Source organism: Oryzias latipes, chromosome 13 (assembly GCF_053564925.1).
Source record: "Oryzias latipes strain Hd-rR chromosome 13, Olatipes_Hd-rR_3.1".
Classification (NCBI taxonomy): domain Eukaryota; kingdom Metazoa; phylum Chordata; class Actinopteri; order Beloniformes; family Adrianichthyidae; genus Oryzias; species Oryzias latipes.
Genome location: NC_136249.1, coordinates 14,489,373 through 14,515,570, shown reverse-complemented (window position 1 = coordinate 14,515,570; position 26,198 = coordinate 14,489,373). Strand labels below are relative to the sequence as shown.

General features: G+C 40.5%; 2 protein-coding genes across 4 annotated transcripts; one reads left to right on the top strand and one right to left on the bottom strand.

The window, feature by feature from the left end:
* Positions 1-1,394: 1,394 nt before the first annotated feature.
* numa1 (nuclear mitotic apparatus protein 1) lies at positions 1,395-21,261 on the bottom strand. Of its 3 annotated transcripts, none has more exons than XM_078956507.1 (25): positions 21,093-21,261; positions 20,668-20,737; positions 20,375-20,460; positions 20,190-20,263; positions 19,347-19,435; positions 19,192-19,266; positions 18,360-18,453; positions 18,106-18,265; positions 17,313-17,452; positions 16,529-16,640; positions 16,289-16,406; positions 15,850-15,990; positions 13,958-14,071; positions 10,158-13,853; positions 9,857-10,066; positions 8,257-8,438; positions 7,211-7,342; positions 6,745-6,850; positions 6,374-6,557; positions 4,795-4,931; positions 4,319-4,612; positions 4,122-4,223; positions 3,747-4,043; positions 1,755-1,797; positions 1,395-1,571 (listed from the first exon to the last, which is right to left on the bottom strand). In XM_078956507.1, exons 2-25 carry the CDS (start codon positions 20,701-20,703, stop codon positions 1,510-1,512), a joined length of 6,684 nt encoding a protein of 2,227 aa, XP_078812633.1. In that variant the 5' UTR covers positions 20,704-20,737; positions 21,093-21,261; the 3' UTR covers positions 1,395-1,509. The 3 variants fall into 3 exon arrangements, with proteins under 3 accessions (XP_078812633.1, XP_020564048.1, XP_011481088.1); XM_020708389.3 differs by having other exon boundaries at positions 21,105-21,236; XM_011482786.4 differs by lacking the exon at positions 1,755-1,797 and having other exon boundaries at positions 21,093-21,260.
* A 411-nt stretch (positions 21,262-21,672) lies between these two features.
* On the top strand, positions 21,673-25,299 carry lrrc51 (leucine rich repeat containing 51). Its single transcript, XM_004075749.4, has 4 exons — positions 21,673-21,855; positions 23,353-23,558; positions 23,652-23,800; positions 24,885-25,299. The coding sequence occupies exons 1-4, from the start codon at positions 21,804-21,806 to the stop codon at positions 25,030-25,032; spliced, it is 555 nt and encodes a 184-aa protein (XP_004075797.1). The 5' UTR covers positions 21,673-21,803; the 3' UTR covers positions 25,033-25,299.
* Positions 25,300-26,198: the final 899 nt, after the last annotated feature.

Genomic DNA, 26,198 nt, shown 5'->3' with positions numbered 1-26,198 from the left:
ATTCTGAAGGCTCAAGGTTTGTAGAGACAGCGCTGCCTGTCAGAGTGTCGGGTGTTTTTAACATTTTAATTCCCAGTGGTATCGTCCATTCTGCAAGATCCTGCAGTTCTAATTAAGAAAAAATATGTCTGATTTATAATGGTTCCCAACAGAACCTTTTATGCTCATAATTGCTATAGATTTCCTAAACACTTCCTAGTTGGTGAAGTTCTAGTGACTTAATAATCAGGGGAGGCACCAAAAGAAAAATATTGTGATCTTTACTTTTGACTAGTGGGCGTTTTTTCAACATTAACCAAATAAAAGGCTTGTCCTATAGGTCAACGTGATCTTCTTTAAATGTTGCATAAAGCTGGAAGTGAGAGTGGAGTTTAAAGCAGTGAAAACACTTTAAACAATAATGAAAGACATGCTTTGTTGCCCCAACATCACTCTGGATTAAAACAGTTTAGCTTTACTAATAGATTTCAAACCAAAAGTGGGGGCAAGACTAGCTAGTTAAGTTTTATTTAAACTAAAAGCAACAGTTAATGCCAGAGTGGCAATAAATACAGTTTCAACAGCTGCAGAAGGAAGCAGGATGCATTCAGCAATCAGATTTTATTTAAAGGTATTGTAAAAATGAAGAACAAAAATTTGCCCCATCTTAAACAAAGACACTGTTACAGAAGCATTATATAAGGTTTGATAACTGTAAAAATATTAACCTTTGTTTTGTACACAATTTTTATTGATTGACAGACACTTTATTGATCTCAATGGAATTTGAATCCGCTGTTCACCTTTTGGCATATCCCTTCCGGGGTCGCCATAGCATACCAGCTTTCACTAATTAGCACAGAGAGCTTTTACACCAGATGCCCTTTCTGACACAATTTTGCATTTTATCTTGTTTCAGTCCTGCACATAACCAACTGAGCTCTTCAACTGCCGGGATCTGAATCAATAAAATTGTTTTAAGTGCCTGAGCACTTTGTCTCTTTTAAACTGTCACATGAAGGCTCCTAAAAATACTTTATAAGAACTCGAACCTGAAAACTATTGAAAAAGCTGGCATCTGGCTCAAAAATACATGGCTAGATAGCAGCCAGTGTTAGCTTGGAGTTGTGAGGGACTGTAAGCCAGTGGGACAGAGCCTAAACAGAGAGCTCTCAGTTGAGGGCGACAGTCCCGCCCACCACTCGGAGGTGAATTTCTAACGAACTCCTGCCACTCTGCAGAAACTATGTGCTAGAACGCGACAAAGGTTTTTTGATTTGGGGTTAAAACTGCATAATTATAATTAAAAGATGAAAATAATCAAATGTGAAGCTAACAGAAAAGCACACACTGTTGTAAAATGTTTCATTTTTACCCTGCGATAAAACGGTGTGACAAACGACCATTGCAACACCAACATTTTGTTGACTTTATTTTTAAACATATGTGAACATATCACAATTCGTGATCAATGCGATCAACAAGAAAAAAAAAAGGATAACACAAAGTGATAAAAAATAAAAAAAATCCTCAGGTTTTACTTGAAGCTCCAGTCTTTGAAGGAGTTCCTAAACCTTCATCTTTCTCATCATCTGTAGAGTAAGAAAAAAAAAAAGGTTAGCAAAGTTGAAAACTAGAACTCAAAATACTTATTATATTTTTGTTAGTGCAGTTACTTAAAAAGTGGACCCCCATCTGCTAAAAGCAGAACCAAACTGTGAGGTAATGTCACTAATGTGAGAAACCATCTTAAGAAGAAATCTCATAAAAACAACCTGCTATAGCTTTCAGCAACGTTTCTGCCTTTAAAGGACGTTTCTGGAAAGAAGGATCAAAGTTGAAAGTTACAGAGCTAAACAGTGTATTATCTATCTATCTATCTGAAAAAAAGATCATCTGCTTTAGCCTTATGACCTTAAAGCTCAAACACTTAGCAGAGATTAGTTGAAGAAATTAGACTTTAGTCTTCAAGTGTTGTTTGATAAACTGAAAACATAATGTTTTAAACCAATTTTGCTTTTTTGGAGGCACAATCTCTCCATTTTACGGTTTGCTCATTACGAGTTTGTTACTGAGCTAACCGGTTGCAGACAGAGGAATTTCCGCTTCGTGCTTGAGGACATAAAAACAAGATTTTCCGGTCTAGAATTGCATTTGTTTTTTTCTGCTCTGGGTTGGATTACAAATACGTCAACGGCCGCAACAAGAAAAACAGACGCGTGGGTCTGCAAAGCCTCAGTTTTCTGGTTTCTGAGGCCTGCAAAACCCTGGTGCACTATGGACCGAGTCGAGTTCCAGGTCTGTCCAAAGGTCCCAAATTTAAATGACATTTTACATCAAAAGAGGGAGTTTCTAATGGGTTTTATGGAGTTACGGCAACTAAGTTTATTTGCTTCGTATATTTTGTGTACAAAGAAAATGGAAGTGCTTTACATAACACATTGAAAGAAAAATGAAAAAGAAATATTAAAGTAGTGATCATTAAAATAACATTTTAAAGAAAGTAAAAAATAACTGAAGCTATAGCTATATATAAGCTTAAAGTTACAGGGCAGATGTCAACTTTTGAATAAAAACAAATCAAATGCAGCTGAGAACAGGTGAGTCTTTAACCTGGATTTAAATAAACTGAGTGTTTCAGATAATGTAAGGCTTTCTGGAAGTCAGTTCCAGATCTGTGGAGCACAGAAGCTGAACGCAGCTTCTCCATGTTTGGTTTGGACTCTAGGAACTGACAAAAGCCTGGATCCAGATGACCGGAGAGGTTTGTTTGATAAATATTGGGTCAGGAGGTCTGTCATGTTTTTTGCTGCCAAATCATTCAAAGCTTTATAAAACCAGTAACAGAACTTTAAAGTCTATCCTCTGGTAGACAGGCAGCCAATGGAAAGACCTCAGACCTGGACTGATGTGGTCTACTTTTTTGTGTTACTCCGAACCACCTAGCTCTGAAGATGAATGCATGAACTGATTTTTCCAATTCCTGCTTAGACATCTGATCATTAATCTTCAAAACAGTTTTCAGAAGATAGCAGCCAATTTTCCCTCAATGTCTTAATCAAAACTTAGGTCTGTGATCATCCCTACACCCAACATTCTGATGAAATGCACATGAGTAGTGGGCGGGACTGTTGGTGCAGAGCAACACCGCCTCCTTTACCCTCCCTGTTGCTGAGGGGTCAGAGCGGGAAGCTTATTTTTCCTTACATATACATGTCCTCTAGGGCTGCACGATATGAGCAAAACTTGCGATGTGCGATATTAGTGATCAATATTGCGATAACGATATAATTTGTGGTATATAAACAAATAGCAAAACAACCAAAACCATCATTACCAGTTAACATCATCATTACCATTAACAGTTTAAAAAAATGATACTCCAAATGACCCTTGTTGACGTAGGAGGCAAACATCTAACATAAAAGGGCTCATCTGATAGGTCAACATCGGAAAAGGTCCATCCAATTGGTCAAATGCATAAATGGATTTATTTGATTCGTTAAATGCTTCAAGCTGCCATAGGATTGTATTAGCACATTTAAGGTAACCATTTATTGCGATTTTTTCTGACTTTTGCGATATGGATATTGCACTGCTTGATATTGCGATAACGATAAATTTGCGGTATATTGTGCAGGCCTAATGTCCTCCATCATGAGAAAAATATTACAAGAACATGTTTAAACACCCAAAACACCATTTTTATCAGAGTGAGTCTTTAAAGAAAAGAAACAAGCAGCTCCAGCGTTGTCACATCAGTTTACCTTTCGAGCACTGGCTGTAATTCCGGGCGACTTTGCAGATCTGCCGGGAGCCTGGGCAGGTTTTCCTTTTACTTGGGGCGTTTTAAAACCGTCGGCCTTGCCGGCTCCGTCCCTCGCTTTCCTCCGCGGCGTGTTTTCTTGACCCTTGGGTGCACTGGTTTTAGCAAGTGTCTTTCTAGAAGCCGTGCTTGGAGATTTGCGGGTGGAATTGCGGAGTTTGGTCAGCCCCTTCTTCAAGTAGCTGCTGTTTTTGGGGGTGTTGTCAATTGTGAACATCATGGACTGTCTTCTGTCAGCCTGAAAAAAAAAGCGAATGAGACACGTCATCGAACCATCTCCATGTTGAGGGAGACACCTGACCGTGTTTACGCTTACAGGACTGAGAGCAGGTTGAAGAAGCGCACTGGAAGGTCCTCCGAGGATGTTCTTGTTCTTAGGAGTAAGAGGTCGAGGAAAGCAGCTGGCTCGGCCTTTTCTCTGCAGGTCCACGTGAAAGAAAACCCAAAACAGAGGAGGATTTTAAGAGAAGGCTTGTTCAATAAAAAAGAAAATGTCTCCAAATCCAAACCAACCTCTGGTGAGGTCAAATGAGCAGACAGAGAGGATGAGGACTGCTTGGAATTTTTTGGGCTTTTCATCTGAGCGCAGCTGACGTTTTTGGATGGGAGTTGGCCCGGCATCAGGGACAGGCGGTGGGAACGGGTACCGGCAGCAGCCCCCATCTGACCCGACATCAACGACTGCCGATGGGAGACGAGGGAGTCCTGCAGCTGGCCTGGCATCATGGATGCCCGCCTGATGGTGTCGGACGGGTCGCCCAGCCGCAGGTCCTGGTCTGTGAAAACCAACCCTCCACTGCAGCCAGTCTGCATGAAAACAGAAAATGAAAGATGAAAAGAAGAACTGATGACATTTGAAAAATAAAAAGTTTGGTTGTAAAGCTTCACAGTTCTCCAAATGATTCAATTAAATTAAGGTTTTATCAAAAAAAAAAAAAAAAAATCCTGAACATGTTCTCTGAACCTCAGAGGTGACCTTCTCTCCTCACCTCAGACTCAATAGGGTAGCTGCTCTTCAGATGAGGCAGACAGGCCTTATTCCTGGCCTGAAGTTCTGCAATTCTTAGCCAGTCTTCAGGTCCACCATCGGGTTCGTTCTCTGCTCCCACACAGAACGTACTTGCAGCTGTGGGTGAACATATGCAGAAGAATGACTCACTGATGCTGCGTTCACACTAAAGGACAGCCGTGCGTCCGCCGCCTCTCTTCACAAATTTGCTGCTGGACGTCTGTATATCTGATTTACAACGAACAAAAGGCACGGATGATGTTGAAATTAGGTTTATTTTAAAGAGCTCTACAAAAGCATTGGTAATCACGTCTCCAAGTCTGGATTCATGCATCATTCAGAGACTCTCTTAGTACTGTGAGCTTCATCCTCTACTGCAGGAGCTACATCAGAATGACGGTTCAGCGCTACTTCTGTCTCTCTGTGACCTAGTTTGATGTCTTGCTGTCTGTCCTGCATTATTCCAAGGAGGGAAAAAGTAAGAATAAAATTAGAGTATCTTTTTATTATTTTCTCCATTCAAGAATCCAAGCATGTGAGAAAAATATCATAGATTTCAGGAGGAAAACGGTCAGAATCTCCTCCATGTCGGTTTTGGACTCCACCTGCTCAACACGTCACGGGCTAAAGCAGAGTTTCTGGCTGATTGACCAAAAGCCAATTCTTAACCAAGCTATAGATATTTGAACCCCGTAAACATCACGCCGCCCGAAATGCGCTGCTGCCAGACTGCCACCGAAAATGCACCACAGGACCTCTGATCGAGTCTGTACATTGATTTAACATTAAACCGGACGTCCCTGACGCACGGATCGTGTTCTGTGTAAACGCAGCTCAAGAATAAGATCTGATCAGAATTCTGAATGATATAAGTTTTTTTTTTTTACATTTTTAATCACAGATTGAGATCAAGAATTTGTTTTTTTAACATGTTTTTGTGGGATTTCTCTGATGATGGGAGGACAAATACAGAGAAAATGAAGCTTAAAATTGCATTAGTAGTATTGCTTTAGTCAAATTGTTGAGTCAGGAGCAGATAAAAAAAGCCATATGAAAAAGCTTGTAGTTGTTAGACAATATCTACAATGTGCAGGCCACAAACTCCCTTATGATCCACATCCACTTGTGGACAAATAGATCCATGTACATCTTTGTTTTCCTCGTCTGAGGTGGCATCTGGCTACAAACTGCATGGCTGGATAGCTCCAATATTGCTCGCCATTTTTGTTGCACCGGCATTGTTATGGTGGGGGTGTGAGGGGCTCTAAGCTAGAAGGAGCACGCATCACCAGAAAACTCTCAGTAACAGGAAGGGAAACGGGTAGCAGGGTTCCTCAGCGTCAACGGCCCCGCCCACAATTCAGAGGGGAATTTCTAATGAATTACTGCTGCTCTGCAGAAACTATGTCCAGAAAACAGCACAGGTTTTTGGATTCTGGCTAAAAAAAACTACTTCATCATAAACACAATATTACTGGGAACACTTTGCAATAGAACAAAAGATGATCAGAGTGGGACTTTAAAAGTGAAATGATTGGGTTCACAGCAGCAGAACTCACTGTGAGAGTGGATTGTGCTCCGTCTGTACCCTGGAAGGCCGATGAGCCGGTCACTGGCAGTGCTGGTCTGACCAGCCGGGGCATCAGAAGTGGACCCAGAGGGAAAAGAAGCGAGGTTCGGCTGGGAGCGAGCAGAAGGAAGGCTGTAGAAGGTCTCCTCTTCCTCATTACAGCCAGGAGTTCTCTAAAGGATTCAGACAGATTATACTTTAAGTCTATGAGGTAAAAACCTGAGCTATTATTAATTCAGATCTGTCAAAAATCCTGTTAAAATAAAATGTTGTGGAAAGTTTCAAATAGAAACACAGGTTACTGAAATATTTGAATTAAATAAAAAACATTCAACAACTGTAAAATAGAAGTTCCTGCACCTTAGTCAAAGTGATGTTTATAACCTGCGTGGTTCTGCGCCGTTTGACAGATGAAGTTGGATTTTTCCGAGCAGAGTCCAGCTCCTCGTCGAACTCTGCTCCGGTTCTAGGTCACGATCAAGAAAAAGTCTTTTTGTCAGTTTAAGGCTTCAGGAAACAGTCTTGTTCTCCCCAAAATAAAACAACAACAAAAAAGGTATTCAAGTCTACATAATTGCACAAAACATGTTTTCTTGAAACATTTTAGTCTGATTTGTTTTCACGATGAAGCAGGAGTAAAGCTTTCTTTAAAGCAAACTAAAAGAATTCCATTTATAGGTTTTATATCACTTTCAACACATTTCTCAAACAAACACATCTTGTTTGGAATTTTAGTTCTTTAGATTAAAATCTTGTGTCATCCCCTCCAATAAAAGCACATCTATGATTCATAATCACCTCTAAGTTTCAGACCTGCACAACCTACCTTTTTGCCTGTCTGGCATTGATGGGTGTAAAATACAGTGTTTCCAGGGACTCGGCGTACGGACCACTGCGCTTGGCAGCCAAACGTTCTGAAGTTCGAACAAGTGGTGTGCTGGAGTCAATAGACGGCTTCCTGTGAAGAAGTTCAGACGCTTTAGAGGGATGCGAAGTGCTGGCAGCACATGGGTGGGAAATAAGCTCGGATAATGGGCGCGAGCTGCGTTGTACGGCTGCTACGCGCCCCTCACTCTCCCCTTATGGCCCAGCCACCCTGGTCATAGCTTCAAGGGCCATATTCATATAAAAATGCTTTTTTAAACTTTGTCAGTTTCATCTCCATAGCAACCATTTCTTTTTTTTTTGGTTGCGTGGGGGTGACAAAACAGATCTATATCATTTTTAGAAGAAGTATTGACAAAAGTTAATTTTTAGGATTATTTTGGAAACTGAGGTTTTTTGTGAACTACGCCCACATTCCTAAAATGTTCTTTCGCTTCTGTCAGCTCGAGCCAAGGATTCATGTTTTACATGTTCACAATATTCTGGTAAAAGATGTGCAAGCAACGGGGAAACGCCACTTCTGCAAGCTCACCACTCTAACGCTGTTCAAAATCCACAAACTTTAAATCCAACTTTTTGTTCCCCAAAGAAGTTTTCCAATGATCCTTTAGATCCTTTAAAAGGCAATATATCAAAATCACTAGGAGTCAAAATTTGTAGAAGGTAAAACTCAACATGGCTGCCTCTTTCTGAGGTCATAGGTCAACACCACTTTGGTTGTGGTTGTAGACAAGTGACGTGTGTGAAATTATGTGAAAAACTATCAGCTGGTGTAATTAATCATGCTCCACATTCCTTTTAACTGGATCCTAGGTGTGTGCAGACTTTGCTTTGTTTTTGAATTTTTGGCGGGGGGAAATCATTTGTGCTCAATAGGCGCATGCAGTAAGAAATAAGAATTAAGGAAACAATCTAGTTCTGCGTTCCAGGACTGCTGCAGGACAGCATTAAAGCCGTGAGCGGCAAGTAGAAGAGCTCAGACATTACCTTGTGGAGTTCAGGGAGTCCTCCAGGGAGCTCTGCTCCAGGCTGTCAGAGCTTATGGATTTCTTCACCTGTGCTCTGGTGCAAACACCGAAGCGTGAACCAGAAACCCCTGAAAGGCAGGACTCCGAGCTACCACCATGAATCTTGCTCTGTGTTCGCAGGTTTTGGTCGGCAATGGCCAGCTGTTGATGCAAAAAAATCAAAGTTTAGAAGAAAAAAAACAATCACAAAAAAAAAAACCACTCTGATTTACAGGAACTCCAGAAAGGGCTTTGAATTACCATATTTTCAGAGTAAGAGTACGTGTTTTGCATGGTTTGTCCAGAGGTGCATGCTTATACTTGTGTGCAACTTACTTTTTTTTTTTAAATAGCTACAAACTCAAGAGGGCACTGTAGGTGTGTGTATCACTATGTGCTACTGACAGCAATGCAGAATAATCAGTCCTGCTTAGTCTTATGCTACACTCAAACCAGGCTTGGCAACATGCGTTCAAAGGACCACTTTCAATGAAAAGTCTTTGTAAACACACATATGTACGTTTCAGGTTTACACCTTCAAAACTCCAAAAAGCTACGCAAGTTTTAAGTCAGTTTTTGGTCTATTTACAAAAGGCATAACATGTGCGCTGCAAGTTAAGCCAGGTTGAACTTTGACCAATCAGGGACTTGGATGTAAGCCATTTATAGTAAACAATATCCATAGATATAATAATATATTACATTTGGCACACAAAATAACACATTTTTTATTAAATACGAGTTATTTTCATGAGCTATTTTCCTTTCTGGAAGTAAGACGACTTGATCTCTGAGGCACCACCGTTCTCTCCTTGTTGGTGACCCTTATTTCATGACGTCAACCTAGATCCGACCTCTGCAGGGTGTCTGCGTCTCGCCCATGAAAACAAACAACATTTGAACTTTTGCAAAGATGGATGAGCATATTGTGCATATAAAAAGAAGCTGTTTTTGCAAACACAGCTAGCTAGCTCTGCAGAAAAAGTGTGTGTGTGTTTGTGTGTGTTAGCTTGGGGGCAGTGCTTTCTTCCTGGAAGAGGCTGTTCCTCACAGCTCACAGCGCGGGCTTTTAGAGGAAAACTGCGTGAGCGGATCAAAATACCGCTTTGGGGTTTCTTTTCATGAGGAATGACCATTATACTACACCTTAAAGCTCAAAGAATTGATTTAGCATGATAGAGGCCCTTTTATACAAAGGAAGTGCCAACCATCTAAAAATTGATCATGGAGGAGAAATGAATAGTTGCGGTTTGTGCCAGGCTAGAATTATATGACACTAATTCTTATATGTACTGTGTAGCGACAGTCTAGTGTGAACACCATATGCTAAAAGCACATTAAAGACTAGCCATTTAGCCCATGTAGCAGTACTATAGTGTAACGTACATGTATTCGGTATATTCCGTTATTAGGATTTGACTTTCAAGATGAAATGTCGATTCTGAGTCTTGTATTCTATTAAAGAAATGTCTCCATAAAGGTGCGACTTATATTTGCTTTTTTTGGTCTTTATGCATTTTTTTGGCTGCTACAACATATATGCCCTAAGCGACTTACAGTTCAAAGGTCAGACTACCAACCTGTGCCTCCAAACTGGCCACCGCACTCTTCAGCTTCTTCTCGTTGCTTTGAACTTTGTCCAAATCCAGCTGAAGCAGCTTTTTCTCCATCAGCATGGCCTTCACCTCCTGCTCTTTCACCTCCAGGGAATGTTTCAGCTCCATCATTTCTTCTTGGTTCTTCTGAAGGAGCTGCTTCTTTCCATTGTAATGACTCACAGCTTTCTCCATCTGCAGGAATGCAATAGCAAATGACTTTTTACCATGTGATCACATTTCCTCCACACTATTTTTTCCATAAGGTCACTGTTGTTGCTCCAACCTGAGCCTTGAAGTGTTCTGCAGCCTCTGCTTTAGCAGCAAGCTGCTCCTGCAGGTCTCTCTTGATCTTCTCACTTTCTTCCATCTTTTCTTTCGCTTTCAAAAGCCTGTCTCTTTCCGTTTTCAACATTTGGATTTCTTGCTGCTGCAGAGACTCCAGTTTACGAGATGCAACGTTCTGTCTTTCTATGGCCTGGTTGGTTTGAGCAAGCCTCTCCTTTTCTAGGACAACTGCTTGGACCTCCTTTTCCAGCGCTTTCTTATCCTTCTCCACCTGGAGTATTTGGGCTATGAGTGTTTCTTTTTCTTGAATGAAGACCTCCTTCTCCCTTAGGGTGGAAACTCTGAGCTCCTGAATCTCCTCTCTTATCTTGAGGTTTGCAGCAAGCGTTTCTTTGTGTTGTGTCAGCTCAGCATTTGCAGAGACGAGCTGCTGCTGGAGCAGGTTCATCTGCTGCACAGACTCCTGCTGGGTTTCATGCAGTTTCTCCTCTTTAGCCTGAAGTTGTTCAGACATGGCCGCCATTCTTCCTTTAAGGTTCTGGATCTGGAGTTGAAGGGCTTCTGTCTGCTGCTGCAAAATGCTGGTCTGCTCGGAGTTTTCCGTCTTTAGCAGGAACATCTGGTTTTCTTTGACTTGGAGCTCGTTTCTAGCATTTCTCACTTCCTGTTCTGAAGCAGACAGGTGTTGCTGCAGAAGCTCCACCTGATGGTTTCTGTCCTGTTCCTGTCTGGTTAGCATCACTAGCTGACTCTGGATCTGTTCCTCGGCCTGCCTTAGGCTCTTACTCGTGTCACTTAATTGGATTTTTAGACTCCTGATTTCCTCCTGAAGAACGTCAGACTGTTTGGCTTCTTCTTCTTTTAAACAGACCATTTGTTCCTCCCTCTCATTCATTTGCTCCAAAAGTCTCCTGATCTTCTCTTTGGAGGTGGTCATCATGTCCTGAAGCGTCTGCTCTTTTTGGGAAAGTTCCTTCTCCAGCTGCACCAGCAGCTTTTCTTTGCTCCGAACATGCTCCTCTGCAGCTTCAAGCGTCTCGCTCAGCTTCTGCTTCTCCTCCCTGAGAGTTTGGATCTCAGAGTTCAGAACTTCAGACACCTTGGAGTTCTCAGCTTTTAATCTTTCTACCTCAGCCTCTCTGGTCTGAAGGCACCCTTCCAGCTCTTTCACTTCCTCCTCCAGACCTGCACAGTTCTTGTTTAGTTCTTGAATCTTCAGCATGTATCCCTCCTGCTGCTCGGCCATGAGATCTTCTTTGGCTTTGACCTGCTCTTCAGCAATCTCTAGAGAATTCGAAATTGTCCTCATTTGCATTTTCAGAGCTTCAATCTCCTGCTGAAGTGAATCCTTGTGTGCGGCGGCCTTGGTCTTCAGCTGAGCCAACTGCTCCTCTTTTTGGTTCACCTCCGCCTTCAGTCTCCTCGCTTCTTCTTTATGTGTCTCGATCTGATGCGTGCTGTATTCTCTCTGCTCCACTAAGGCGTCTTCTTTGGACCGCAAACTCTCCTCAGCTGTCTTGAGTGAAGATCTAAGACCCTCCACCTGTTCCTGTAGGCTGTTCAGTTCCTGAAGTTGTAGTTCTGCTTGTTCAGAACTGACATTTTTCAACAGGCTCATCTCTTCTTCTTTTGTCTGTACATCCAGCATCATGGTTCTCATCATCTGTTCAGACGCAGAGAGCTGTTGCTGCAGGATCTCCACCTGATGAGCCTGTTCTTGCTCCTGTTTGGTGACCTTAGCGAGCTGAGTCCGAACTTCTTCCTCAGCTTTTGTGAGAGAGTCACTCTGGCTTTTCAGGAACGTGATTTCTTGTTGCAGGAACTCGGAGCGCGCATCTTCTTCTTTTTTCAGGGTAACCAGTTGGTCCTCTTTCAACGCCATCACCTCCAGAAGCCTTTGAACCTCATCTTCAGATGTTTTCACCTTCTCTTCAAAAGTTTCTTTTACTTCAGAGAGCTCGAGTTCTTTCTGGGCTAGCATCTTTTCTTGAACTTGTGCCCGCTCACCTGAAGACTTCAGTGAGGCATTCAAACCTCGTACCTCCTCCTGGAGAGACATCAAGGCTTCTTTCTCCTTGGAGCGCTCAGCTTTTAGCATTTCTACCTCCTCCTGCTTAGTGTGAATGTCCCGTCTGAGCCCGTTCACCTCCTCTTCAAGTGCTGCGCAATTGCGTTTATGTTCTTCAATCTGTAAAGAGTTCTCCTCATCCTGCTTGGCCATCAGACCTTCCTTGGCTTTGACTTGCTCCTCAGCAGCCTTAAGAGAACTATTAACACTTTGAATTTGCTCGTTCAGAGCTTCGATCTCCTTGTGGAGTAACTCTGCATGTGAGGCAGTCTCCATCCTCAGCTGAACGAGCTGCTCCTCCTTAGCATCAACCTCTACATTGAGCCTCTTCACTTCATCTTGAGAGGCCACCATCTGCGCCTGGATCTCCACTAGCTGTCTGGCGGTTTGCAGTTTTTCCTCTGCAAACACTTTTTCTTTGGATTGTAAATTCTCTTCAGCTCGCTTCAGTGAGGAACTACAAGACTCAACTTGCTGCTTCAGATGGTGGATCTTCTGGTTCAGCAGCTCGGCTTGCTCTGAGCTCTGATTTCTCAACAAGCTGATGGCTTCTTCTTTGGTTTGCACCTCCTGCTTTAGGTTCTTCAGCTCTTCTTCAGAGGCTGACCGTTGCTGCTGCAGGAGCTCTGCCTGCTTTTCATTTTCCTGCTGCTGCTTTGCCAGCATGGCCTCCTGAGCCTCCGCCCGATCCCCTGCAGTCCTGAGGGAATCCGTCAGGCTCTGCAGTTGGGCTTGCAGGACAGCAATCTCCTGTTCCAGAGATTCTGCCCGTTGAGAGCTGGCATCCCTCAGTTCTACCAGCGACTGGCTTTTTTCCTGCACCTCAGCATTAAGTCTTTGGATCTCCTCCTCACACCGTGAGATCTGCTCCTCAAATTCACACCTTTGTTGAGAATGTGCTTGCTGTGTTTTAGCCACGAGGTCTTCCTTGAGTTGAACTTCCTGCTCGGCCTGCCTGAGAGATGATCCGAGGATTTCCAGGCGTGCCGTCAAAGCCTGGATTTTGTCATTAAGAACATCTTGCTCTTCAGACTTCTCTTGAAGAAGTTTGGTGTACGCTTCTTCTCTGGACTGAATTTCTTCTCCACTTCTTTTCTTCTCATCTATTAGATGCTCAATTTCCTCTGAGAGGTTTTTAATGTTTTGCTCAGTCTCAGATAACAGAGACGAAGCGTCAGACAGTTTTCCCTCAAGATCCTTCACGTTGTCTTCGGTTTGACGCAGAAGATCATCTTTCTCTTTCTGCTTCTCCTTTAGTGTCTCTATTTCATGTTGGAGGGCAGCGATGTCCTGCTGGAGTCTGCTCATCTGCTGGGCTTTCTGACGCTCCACCGACTCCAAGCGAAGCTCCAGTTCCTGAATCTGTTGGTGAAGAACCTCGCTCTGTTTGACCATGTCCCGTTTCAATTGGTCCATCGTTTCCTCCTTTGCTTGAATCAGCTTATCGGTGTGGTTCTTGTGTTGCTCAAGGAGCTCCTTATGATGTAGCATTTCTTGCTGATACTCAACCATCTTGAGGTTTTTGGTCTGAATTTCTTCTTCAGCTTTTTGAATGGAGCAAAGAGAGCTCTCAAGCTCATTTTTGAGACGCTGGATCTCCATCTCCAAGTCTTCTCTTTGGCAAATCTAAAAAGAGGAAGACATTTCAGAGACACCCAATAAAGAGCAAACCTTCCTGTAAAGCAGGTGTTTGACTGAAACTAAACTGTTTGTTAGTAAAGCCATTTTACCTCCATGACTGGACCCATGTTTTCACCAACAACCTCCTTGCCAACTCTTCTCAGTTCTTCCTCCAAGCAGGAGATCTTCCCCTGGAGGATCTGACCTTGTTCAGACAGAAGCTCCTATGGAAAGAGTGACGCAGGGGGGTTTAACAAAAAAACACCCATAAAACAAAAACTGCATCCTTAAAAGAAACACATCTCTTCTCATCTACCCCACTTCGTGGATGAGAAGCTTTAGCGTGTTGATGGTTTGTTGTATTAATGTTTGCCTTGTCCCTTCACATATTGGGAAACTTGTACATAAAGCAGTTGTTCTTCTGTAAAGTATCTCCACACACCAGACATGTTTTGGTGAACCTTCTACTCAATCTGGTGCTGTATTCTGCAGAGCTTTATGCACTAAAATGTCACGATCCGTTCATACGCATGAACGGATCATGATATGCAGACTTCTTTTTAATGATAAAACAACCATTTGGTCCCGTTTCTTACAGACCAAACCCAGTTAGAGCCGAAAAGTTTCACCTCAATGTTTAGAAATTTACACATTTTTGGCCATTAAGCCATTTATTTATAAAATCTAGCTTTTAAATATTTACAATATTGAACTATAGCAGTGTGATATTTGCATTTTTTATAACAAATTTACCGTCTTTTACTATTTTTTTTTTTCATTTAATCTTTATTTATCCGAGAAGTGTTGTGGGTCTGACTGTTGGTATGGAGTAAGCCCGCACTGATATCCCATCAACCCTTTGTTTACACTCTGCCGCTAGTTTACAGCCCCTCAGATCCCTAACATAATATCAGTGCGACAAAAATGGCGAGCAATATTGGACTGCAGTTTTGAGCCAGATGCCAGCTCAGATGATAAAACCCAAGACATACATGGATCAATTAGTCTGCAAGTAGATGCATCAGGATGGAGCAGAGCAGGGAGTTGTGGCCCCGCCCTTTCAAATTGCATTTTTTTAATCTGCTCCTGATTCCCAATAATTTACTTAAAGAAATACTCTGAAATGTAATTTGAGCTCAATTTTCTTTATACATTTCCTCCACCATCAGAAAATGCCACAAGAAAATGTTAAAAACATATGAAACACTGTTTTCATCTGAGTGGATCTTTAAAGCCTTGTTTCCACTGAGCAGTACGGTCCGGTTTAGAGTAGTCCAGGTGAGCGTTTCCACCCCAAAAGTTGGACCGTCAATGCACAAGTGGGGTGAAGGTAACAACAACAACAGTGGGGTCATGCAGCAGCTCATTTTTTTCCGTTAGGCGTTTGATCTTGATCAAGTCTGAAACAGCGTGATCAGGCCCAATTTCCAATAGGATCTGAACATTCAAACTTTCCTCCCACCTTATCAGGCAGCACTTCCTGGATCTATTTATAGACATGTCTACACTTCATTTAAAGAGTATGAACAGGAGTCTATTATTTGGCTATAACCAGTATCACCTGGTCTGCTTATCTCCATCAATTACCACCCATCTTTATCCTGTCCACCAGCACCATTGATGATTGCAACACTGCTCTCTTCTGAAGTGGTCCAGAACTCATCTGCTCGGATAGCCCCCACCCAACACACACATTCCACCACTTTTCAGCTCCACTGGCTTCCTGTCAAATGCAGGATTGACCTCAGACTCCTGATGTTCAACCTTCAAGGCCGTCTACAACCTCACTCCCCCATCCTGTCCTTCACAGCATCCTTTTACCAACATCCTCCTCTCAACGTGTCCAAACCATCTCAATTTGCTTCCCTGCATTGATCTCCAACACTTTCAACTTGTGATGACATGAAATCACACAACACTGACACACAGCGCGTGGTGGCAAGGACTGCTTTGAAATCAAGAGCGTGCTGCTTCCTGCCTCCTTTTCTAAGCTGACGTATACCTTCTGGGCCGTCGCTTGGTTGAGCTCCGCCTCCAGCTGCTTGGTTTTGGTTTTCCATTCCTCGTCAGCAGCAGCTTGACTCTCTGTGAGTCTACCAACCTCCTCCTTAAACAGGGCCAGCTGTGAACACACAGCTCTCATCTAAGAAAAATAGTCAGAAAGAGTTTAAACAAACAAATGAGGTTCATCTTGTGATACACATGGACATGTAAAAAACAATAAAAACACAAAATCTATGGTTCAAACATTTAACCTCAATAATGGCAACAAAAAAAATCCTCTTTAAAACTAAACAAAAAAGATGAGTTGAATAAAAAATGAACTAAGAGTGGAATGTGGTCTAAGTGGACAAATAAGTCAATGATCAGGAAATATGGCAGGAAATGGATTTAGAATTCTGGATTTAACAGGATTTGAAAATATTGAGATGTAGTTTTACCTGAGAAGAGAGTGAACCGTTTTCCTCTGCAAGCTCATCCACTTTTCTCTCCGTTTGAGACGAGGTTAATTTGAGCTCCTTGTTTTCCTTAAGCATTTCGTTAAGACGCGTTTGCAATCTAAGAGGGAAAATAGACCACTTTTATTTCTGTTTTTTTCTCCAGTGTGTTAAGTATTTGTGCAAAGGACTTCATCAAGAGGTCTGTTTGCAAACTGCAGAATTCCATTCATGGGTACCAACATGTTGTTCTTGGTCTCAAGGTCGCTGATTTGTTTCCTGATGGCCGCCTCCTCTTCACTCTGCTCCTCTTTCAGCTTATCCAGGCGATACTGCAGTTGACTGATTTGAGACTCTGCAAAAAAAACAGCATCAAAGCAAACTCTATCTTCTTAGACATCAAATTGAATACGTTGTGTTACAAGCATATGAGAATGGACTGAGTGGTCCCGTCCCCCAGCGTTCCCAAAAGGAAGTAACCACTGACTCCAAGAAGCCAAAATCCCATAGACTTCTATAGAGAAATGAACTGCTGCTACTCAGTCATTCTATTGGTCAGAATAATCATTCTTGCTCTGATATCTTTCTTTAAACGTTTTCTTGATAACCCAAATTTGTTTCAGGACATTTTTTTTTCTGTAGTTCAAATTATTCAAGTTCTAAATTTACCAATGAGGTGTCTCAAGAAAAGTAGGTGGGGCCTGATGGCCCCTGAACATTAGATTCAAAACGTTTGACAGATCTAGTGTAGCCTGCTTTCAAGTAGTTGAGCTGTGGACTACCAACAAGCTCACTACTGATTGGCCAGAGTCAATTCATTGTTCAAACATAGTCAGTCCCACTTGGACCAATCAATGCTTACTGACAACATCTGGCTCCAAAATGGCAGCGTCCGTGATGTTAAAAACAAAAAAAAAAAGGCAACTGAATTGAGCTCATTTGGTTGGAGGTGGAAGTGAATCATTTTCTATGTGTGACGTCACACTCAGTCCAGTTCTCACATAGAGTCAATAGCTGCAGGAGATACCTCTAAGCGCGACGAGGGAAATCTTGGCGGACAGCTCTTTGGTCAAATCATCTCTGTACTCCCTCTCTTTCAACAACTGTCTCTTCATTTTCCTCATCTGAAATTTGGGTGTGTTCATGATTTCAGCCAAAGGAGACTTGCTGTAGAAACAAAATGAGATGAGCAGGATACTTGAATTGGCTTTTTCAATATGAAGATCAAATCAAAGCCTTTCAATAGATCCTTTTAAAGACCCACTCTGATGAAAATGGTGCTTTTGGTGTTTAACATGTTCTTGTGGCATATTTCTCATGATAGAGGACAGGTATAAAGAAAATTAAGCTCAATATTGTATTTCTGAGTATGTCTTTATTCAAACCGTTGTGAATCAGCCGTTTAAAAGCTTAAACTTAAGCTCACAAGCTCCCTGCTCCAAGCTTTCAGCAACAGGCAGGGGAAGGGAGGTGGGTTGATCAGCGCCAACAGTCCCACCCACAACTCAGAAGCAAATTTTTAATGAACTGATGCTCTGCAGAAACTATGTCCTAGAAAGCGATGCAGGTTTTTAAAATTTTGGCTAAAAAAAACCCAGCATTATCATAATTAAAAGACTACTGACAACACTTAGGTCAAAAGATGATCAGAGTGGGACTTTAAAGCCCTTTTACAGCAGGGCTGCCCAGTCCTGGTTCCACAGATCTACAGTCCAGCCCAAAACCGTAGCAAACAGAGCAGGATCGCCAGAACCAGGCTCAGGCAGCTCTGTTCTGCAGGAATATTATATAAAAAAAGATGTATCATTTTGAACCAATACCTGACTGAAGAAGATGCTACAGTTTCCATATCAACAAAAGTGATTTTCTGTCTGCGCTGAAAAACAGGAGAGTCATCATCTGAGAAGGTGGTGGTGGAGGAGGGGGTGGTGGAGGAGGTGGTGGCGGATTCATTCGACATCTTATGGAAGGCTGGAATATCTGAAACAACAATGTTCAAATTTCTGAATTTAAAAAAAAGTGGGACAAATATATTCTTCCTAATGAAATGGAGGTAAAGAAGTTTGTGACTTACATTTTCGTGCCAAGTAGCCATCCAGGCTGTCACTCAGGTAAACTGAGCCTTCCTTCTCCATCACAAAAGAGCATGTAAGGTATGCCAGTTCTCTCTAACGGGGGGGAAAAAAAGGTGCACTGTGATCAAATGTAACTGTAGCACAAAAAAGGTTATTAGGTTTAGAAGATCACAGTAAAGACCAAAAACTTAAAGACCCAATGAGATCATCTTCTGATCCATTTTAAAGCATTCCAAGCAGCCTTTTAATTAGGATTGTGCCATTTTGAGCCAAAATCAAAAACCTGTCACTTTCTAAGATTTAGTTTCTGCAGTGCGGCAGACGTTGATTAAAAATGTAGCTCTGAATTGTGACCGGGACCATTGGCACAAAGCAACCCCGCCCCTTTCCCTTACCGACCTCTCTGTTAAGACGCTCTCCCACCAGCCCCTCACACCCCCAACCTAACATTACCGGTGTAACAAAGATAGCGAGCAATATTAGAGCTATCCAGCCGTACAGTTTGGAGCCAGATACCTGCTCAGATGAGGAAAACAGAGACGTACATGGATCTAGTCGTCTACAAGTGGATGCATCAGAATGGAGCGGAGCAGGGAGCTTGTGGTCTGTCCTGCATAGTTTCTACGTCACATTCAAGGCTCTTTTTCAAACAGTGTTTTTCTCATCTGCTCCTTATTGACAACGATTTGAATTAAGAAATACTCAGAAATGTCATTTTAAGCCTCATTTTCTTTCTATATGTCCTCCATGATCAGAAAGAAAGCACCAAGAACACAACTTACATCTGACTGGGGCTTAAAAACGCTCAAGAGGACAGAATAACCAGCTTACTTCCACATCACTTTCCAACACGTGTAGAGTGCAGCAATCATTCATCATATTGTGGTACACAAGCACCAGAAGCACCTAGTTAGGAAGAAAAATGGAAAAAGATGAGAAAAGTTCTTTTCACACCAGCCTTTCTTGAACTTGTTTTACTTATTTACCTTTGCGAGTTCGACACTTAGATTTTTGCCATTTCTTATATTGGTCCAAGATATGTCAGTACCTTCAGTGGAACAAAATCTGCAGTCTTCTAAAAAACAAAAATAATAATTTTAAAGAAGCTGAAACAAGTAAAATGACACATCAGGCATAAAAAAATAGCAGAATGAAAAATAGAAGAAAAGAAAAATCTAAGGATGAGTAATAATGTCACAGATGACCACATAATAAACATAGAACCAACAAAAACTCCAGATGTTATTGTTGCTTAAAGAAAAAAAAGGGGGGTTAATCATTCAATTGTTTTTAACCTTAAGTCTTACCAATTTTTCATTCTGTGCACAGAAGCTGTGAAGTGTACCACGGAGCGTACAGCGGGCATCCCCTAGGTAATTTTTAATCTTCTTAAAATTTAAAGCAAGCCTGTTGACACATGAGACTCTGCTCTGCTGCTGTTTTGCTTTTTAACTGTGTTTCTATTTTACTAGGTTTTTTTTGATTGTTTTATGCTTTTGATTACTATTTGAATGCCTTCTAACTTTAAAAACCATGTCCAGATGACAGCCCTTCAACCTGCTATTATGATGGAATCAACCTGGTGGAATGAAAGTCTTCATAGACATAGACATTTTTTTTCTTTTCTTTTAAAGTAAATTTTACGTTGATTATTTCTATGATGTATTGTGATTTTAATGCATTTTTCTGTTTTGTGAAGCACCTTGAATTACTTTGTGTACAAATTGTGCTATACAAATAAACTTTCCTTGCCTTGCCTAGACATGTATGACGCCTCGTTTGACCACAACCATATTCCACGCAATTGATCAGTTAGGAAAGATACGTACTTTCCAAAAAGTCTGCAATGAGTTTGTATCGATCCTCAAAGGAGTCACTGAGGCTGGAGACGGGTTCCTTTCTCCTGATGTGACATAAAATGAAGCAAAAACAAACACTCAGGTTAAATCAGAGACTCTGTGGTATAATGTAATACAATAATTAGTGATACAAACATTCAATGTACTCTACTTACAGCATATTAATAAGTTTGACCAGGACCACCCCATCCTGTAAATCATTTATGGTCACTTCTCCATCAGAGGGGCTGACACTGTTGACCTGCAGATAATGTTGATTTATCTTAGACTGTTACAAAATAAATCTTCGTTTTTTAATTTAAAAAATATATGTATATTTATATATATGCACACACACGTACACACACACACACACACACACACACACACACACACACACACACACACACACACACACACTCACTCACACAAATAGTGCAGGTTAGTTCGCACTGTCATTAGCTTTTACCCAGCTGAGAAGAGCCTTCACACCGACGCTTAACATCTCGGTTGACCCTTTATTGTAAAGGGATTTCAATCTGAAATAAATAAAAAAATATATCAAATAAATGCATAAATAAATAGGTTTGCTTTACTGCGTAAATACAATTTAAGCAACAATCTTACTTTCGATAAGGCGCAGCCGCAAGCCACTTTTCTAACTAAACATTGTATTTTGCATTTTAATTTAAAAGTAATGATTAATTGGCAGACGTTATTGTTAAAGAAGTAAAGCAAAAATCTGGTTGTTCACAGTACAAGCTAAAAGTAAAGCTAACTTTGAAAAAAAGATAACTGAGTAAACTTGCAATGCAACGAACGAACGTCGGCTAAGTTAAACTTTCAATTTAACGGAACTGCGAAAAATGACCTAATTTAAACGTAGTTGCTTACCTGAAAACGTACCTATAGTTCCTCTCTCTCGGTGTAAACCACTCGTTGTTGACAGGACTGTTTACGTTTTGTAAATGGAAAGAAATCTTCAGCTCAAGGTATAACGTAACAAAAATTTGAAAAAGGACGCGACAGATTGAATCAACCAATCCGATTGCAGAAAAAGCCACTCGTGAAAAATCAGGCTGTGATTGGTTAAAAATCCAGGAAGTCTGCTTACGTCATTATCCAGAACATGGCAGCTTGGCAAAGGAAAGAAGGGGGAAAAAAATTAAAAAATTTAAATTAAAAAAACAAAGGAGAGAAGGGAGCAAATTTTTGACTGTGTGTAGAGAACTATGATCATTTTTAGATATGAAATTACGTATTTGTGTTTTTATGTTTTAATTTAATTTAAATTTTTATGGTTACATTTGTTAGCCATCATTCCTATTATTTTTCAGAATATTAAACATCAAACCAACTATTAGATGATACATTTTAATCGCTCATAATCTCATGCACAGTAAATGCTCAACACGTGTTATCATGTGACTACTACTACAAGTCCCAGGATGCATTTGCTTGTTTCCATAGAAACAGTTGTGTTTGGGAAAGCCGAAGTTGTCAGAAAGCCCCTCGGAAAATTACTGAATTTCAAATTCAGGAAATTCCTGAATGTGCTGAATTTGTCATTCATTAGATAAATTGATTTGACGTCATTAGGTTATTATGTTCGGCGCGCCCGTGGATCTCTCTTTTAAAAACATCAGCAAGCTAACAGGTTGTACTTTTTTTTGTTTCTCTATTTGTTGCTTTGGCTTAGTTTTTATTTCTCAAGTTTGATTTTTAATTTCATTTTTATTATATGTTTTCCATCAGACTTGCTGTTGAAAAACATTAACTTAAAATTCCTGTGAAATATATGGTTATGCCAAAAGGTTGTTTTTTTTTAAAAAAATGGTTAAATTCATCAACAAGTATTATAAAACATGTCATTTTTCAAAAATAATTCCAGACTTAATTTTATTTTCATGTGTTTTTGGTGGACAATAAAAAAATAAAACTTGGGAGAATTATGGAGCAAAAAGGAGACTGAGTGTTTTGTGTCCACTATTGTTTCTTTTGACATTAATACACAAGTTTTAATACAGGATTGTAATGATTTTTAATTATTTTTATCCTGTTTTAATTATATCTCAATTTACTTAGATTAGAATAGAAATAGTTCATTAAAAAATAACTACTTTTGCAAACCAAACTCAACATAAATATATATTTGCACAAAAAGAAATTGACACTAACCTATTTTTATAGGACAAGTTTGTGACATATATGGAATTACTGTTTGCAAGGGGTGTAACAATCAAACGACTTTATTGATGAATTGATTTCTTTTCCTACAATCCAACCAGACCGATCTGTCTGAGGCCACTTGTTAATCAGATCAACATATAAAGTTGTTTCAACAAGAAATTAAACAATTAATTGGATATTTGAAAATACCATTTGGAGTTGGATACGAATTGGGCTGAGGTACTGAAAACGACTAAGTGCATCACAGCGGACAACAACACACATGTGATGACGGCAAAAAATGATCAACCAGCCATCATTCCAGTCCAATGTGAGGAAACGTTATAAATTTAGCAAAGACATGTGACCATACAGTGTGGTAGAATGATCTAAGAATGTTCTATTTCTATTATTTTGATGTGGAAAAACAACAGTGAGCTGAGCTGTAGAAAACTAAAATGTGAATGAATTTGCCAGTATTGCCTTACCATTCTTGTTTACTTGTTTGTTTGTACACATATTTAATTAACACTTATCTAACAAGACATACAAGGAATCTGGAAAACTTCACCTGTGCTGTTCAGTGCAGGTGAAATTGGCACTGGCATTCATCTCTAAGTCAAACTTGTTGAATTATTGACTAAAGATTTCCGCGATCGATTGTAGGTCAGTGAATCGGATCGTTAAAAAAGAACCAATATCTACTATGAATCAGGTTTTCAATCATAAATTATGATATAAACTGAATTGTTGTGAAAATCAATCGCTACACCTCTGCTGTTTGCCTTACGTCACATTCTTTTTAAATGCGTTTGGCCTCTTTTTCCAGTCATTTTAAGAATGTTTTGGGTTTGTTAAAACAAACAAAGAACAAATCCCTCTTTTCTTAGAAATGGTGCTCTGTGACACACATTTAAAGTAGACTCAAATAAATGTAGATAGCAGTTTTCATTTAAACACATACTACATATGTTTGTCTTTTCAGATGCTTGGACGGAGGAACCCAGGAGAAGCCTTCGGCCTTTAAAAAAAAACTCAGAGAACAAATATTTGTGTTGTTCTCTGCGCTTGAGCAACAACAACATTACTGACTTATTTGACCTTGAGAGAACTGTTTGTCATTTCCTTGCGGAACCCAAGCGCCTTGCTTGGCTTGATATTTCCTTCAACAAGATTACCCACATTGACCCAGTGAGTAACTTGGCCTTCTCCTTTATTTACGTGTTTTTATCTTAAAGATGTCTGCATCCTACTTATGTTATATTGGTATTATTTCTGCTCCAGATCCTATGCAGACTGCATGAACTGCGTGTGCTGTATCTTCATGGGAACAGCATTCGTGTTCTGTCAGAGGTGGACAGGCTGGGGGAGCTTCAGCATCTCCACTCCATCACTTTACATGGGAACCCCATAGAAACCAATAAGACGTATAGGTACAGATTTGTTTATTTCAGATGCAACAGCATTTTCCAGAAATGTAAGTAAGTAGAATGTAAGTTCTTTAAGTCCTCCCTAAAGACTCTCTCCAATGAAAATCATAATCTTGGTGTTTTTAACATGCTTTTCTTTTCTGAGGATAGAGAACATATATAAAGAAAATGAAGCTCAAAATTGCATTCCTGAGTATTTCTTTTTCAAATTATTGTGAATCACTGGCAGACGATAAAATGTGGTGGGACGTAGAAAACAAGCTCCCTGTTCCGCTCCATTCTGATGCATACACTTGCAGACAAAGAAATGTAAACGTTGACCTAGTCTGAGCTGACATCTGGCTATAAACTGTACGTCTGGAAAGCTCCAATATTGTTTGACGATTTTTGTTGAACTGGTAATGTTAGATATGGTGTGTGAGGGGCTGTAAGCTAGTGGGAGACCATGTCAACAAAGGGTTTATGGGAAATGAAGGCAGGTTTAGGCCGTTCCGACAGTCCCACCCACAACTTAAAGGTGAATTTCGAATGAATTACTGCTACTCTGCAGAAACTATGTCCTAGAAAACGACAAGTTTTTTTCAAGCTTTTAAAATCTCCATAATCAAAAAACCGCTGCAACGCTTTTACAATTGATCAAAAGGTGATTGGCGTGGGGATTAACAGCAAAAGCAGCTGTCATTTCTAATTAATTGCCATCAGAACTCCTGTTGTTCTACAGCTTTTTGAATTTGGCTACTTGTTCAATCTTACAGTAAGAACTGCAAAGAGTCACATAATGGGACTAAATATAAACCTTTAGCAGCTTCTACTGTTGCACAGTAGAAGTGTGGGGTCAGGTATAACTCTTGGAACTCAAGTGCTTGGAAAGCATAACTCTGCAACAGGTGCTAGAACACAGATCATATCCCCGTCAGTCCGTCTGTGCAACAGCAGCAGTGTTTGAAGACACACTGGTACTGCCAATCACACGCTAAACAAAGGTTACATAGAATTAGCCTCCATTGCTGGTGTATTTATGAACCTAAATGTAGTTTTTGACAGATCAGAATAACACTGTCAATGGTTTCTCTTTTCCTCTCTACAGAAATCATGTGATTTTTGCACTGCCTCAGTTAAAGTCAATGGACTTCAGCGCAGTAACAAGCCAGGAGCGAGTCCTGGCAAAGATGAGGCATCGAAGCAGAAGCCGCAGTAAGACCAACCCAGCGGTCGCAGATATAGAGAACTCCTGATGGCTGCGTAAAGAATGGATGGATGGGCTGTGTAGTAGTTTTTCAAAAGAATATTTGAAAGCTGATTATTTTTCCAAAATATCTGATTTTGACCAGCTTCAGAGATGACGAGTGTTATGACATTTTTCATGTTAGATGCTCCAAAGTTCTGCTTTGCTGCATCCTTGGAGATGATCTCTGAAAAGATTCTACAGAAAGTTCAGAATGTTGGTTTTAAATGTGAAAATATTAACATTTCTAAATAAATTAAAGGTTTTAAATCACCTCTTTGGGTTATTTTATCATTGAAATTCCTCTTTTTCTCCATGTCCTTCAGCAGTCCTGGACTGCAAGGACTACAAAAAATATTTTTGGGTATAGTGATTGACAACCCCCCGAAAAAAAAAAAAAAAATCAGAGCAGGAGAATCCATAAAAAAATGGCCAAAAATGCCATACGCAGCCAAAGAAAAAAAAAAAAAAAGACTTTCAAAATCCACTAACCACAAATTCAAAAGAAGTTTTAAAATTATGGGATGGCCACAGGACCTGCAGCTTGGCGGCTCTTTTAAGTGTGAATTTTGGCACTCTTCACACACAATATGGAAAAAGAAAAATGTTTTGTTTGCAATCTTAAAGAAATTTCACCCCCACCTTGAAGTTTTGTTGACCTTTGACCCTGGGAAGAGGCTGCCATCTTGAACTTTCTTAATAAAAATCTTCATTAGTACCTTCTATAAACTTAAAATTTGTCCTAGGGATTTTCACCCATCGCCTAACTCCTCGAGAAAAATGTTGGCAATTGTAGATTAGCGAGCTCACAAAAGTGGCATTTTCCTGTTGTTTCACATTTCTTAATGCAATATTGTAAAAATGTAATACACAATACCTTAACTAAAGCTGAACGGAATAATTGAACATTTGTGAACATATTAGGAATGTGGGCGTGGTTAACAAAAAACCTCCTTTGTCAAAGAAATAAAACAACTCTTGCAGATTCTTCTCAGAATTACAAAGATCAGTTTGCCATCACTTGGCAACCCAAATACAAAACCGTTGCTATGGACGTGAAACCAACAGAAAAGTCGTGAATATGTCAAGTGCAGCTCTGACCAGGATGGTAGGGGCAGAAGAGGGGGGTGAGGGGCAGTCGCCCATTCAGTGAGGACAGGACAAAAGGGGGCAGGG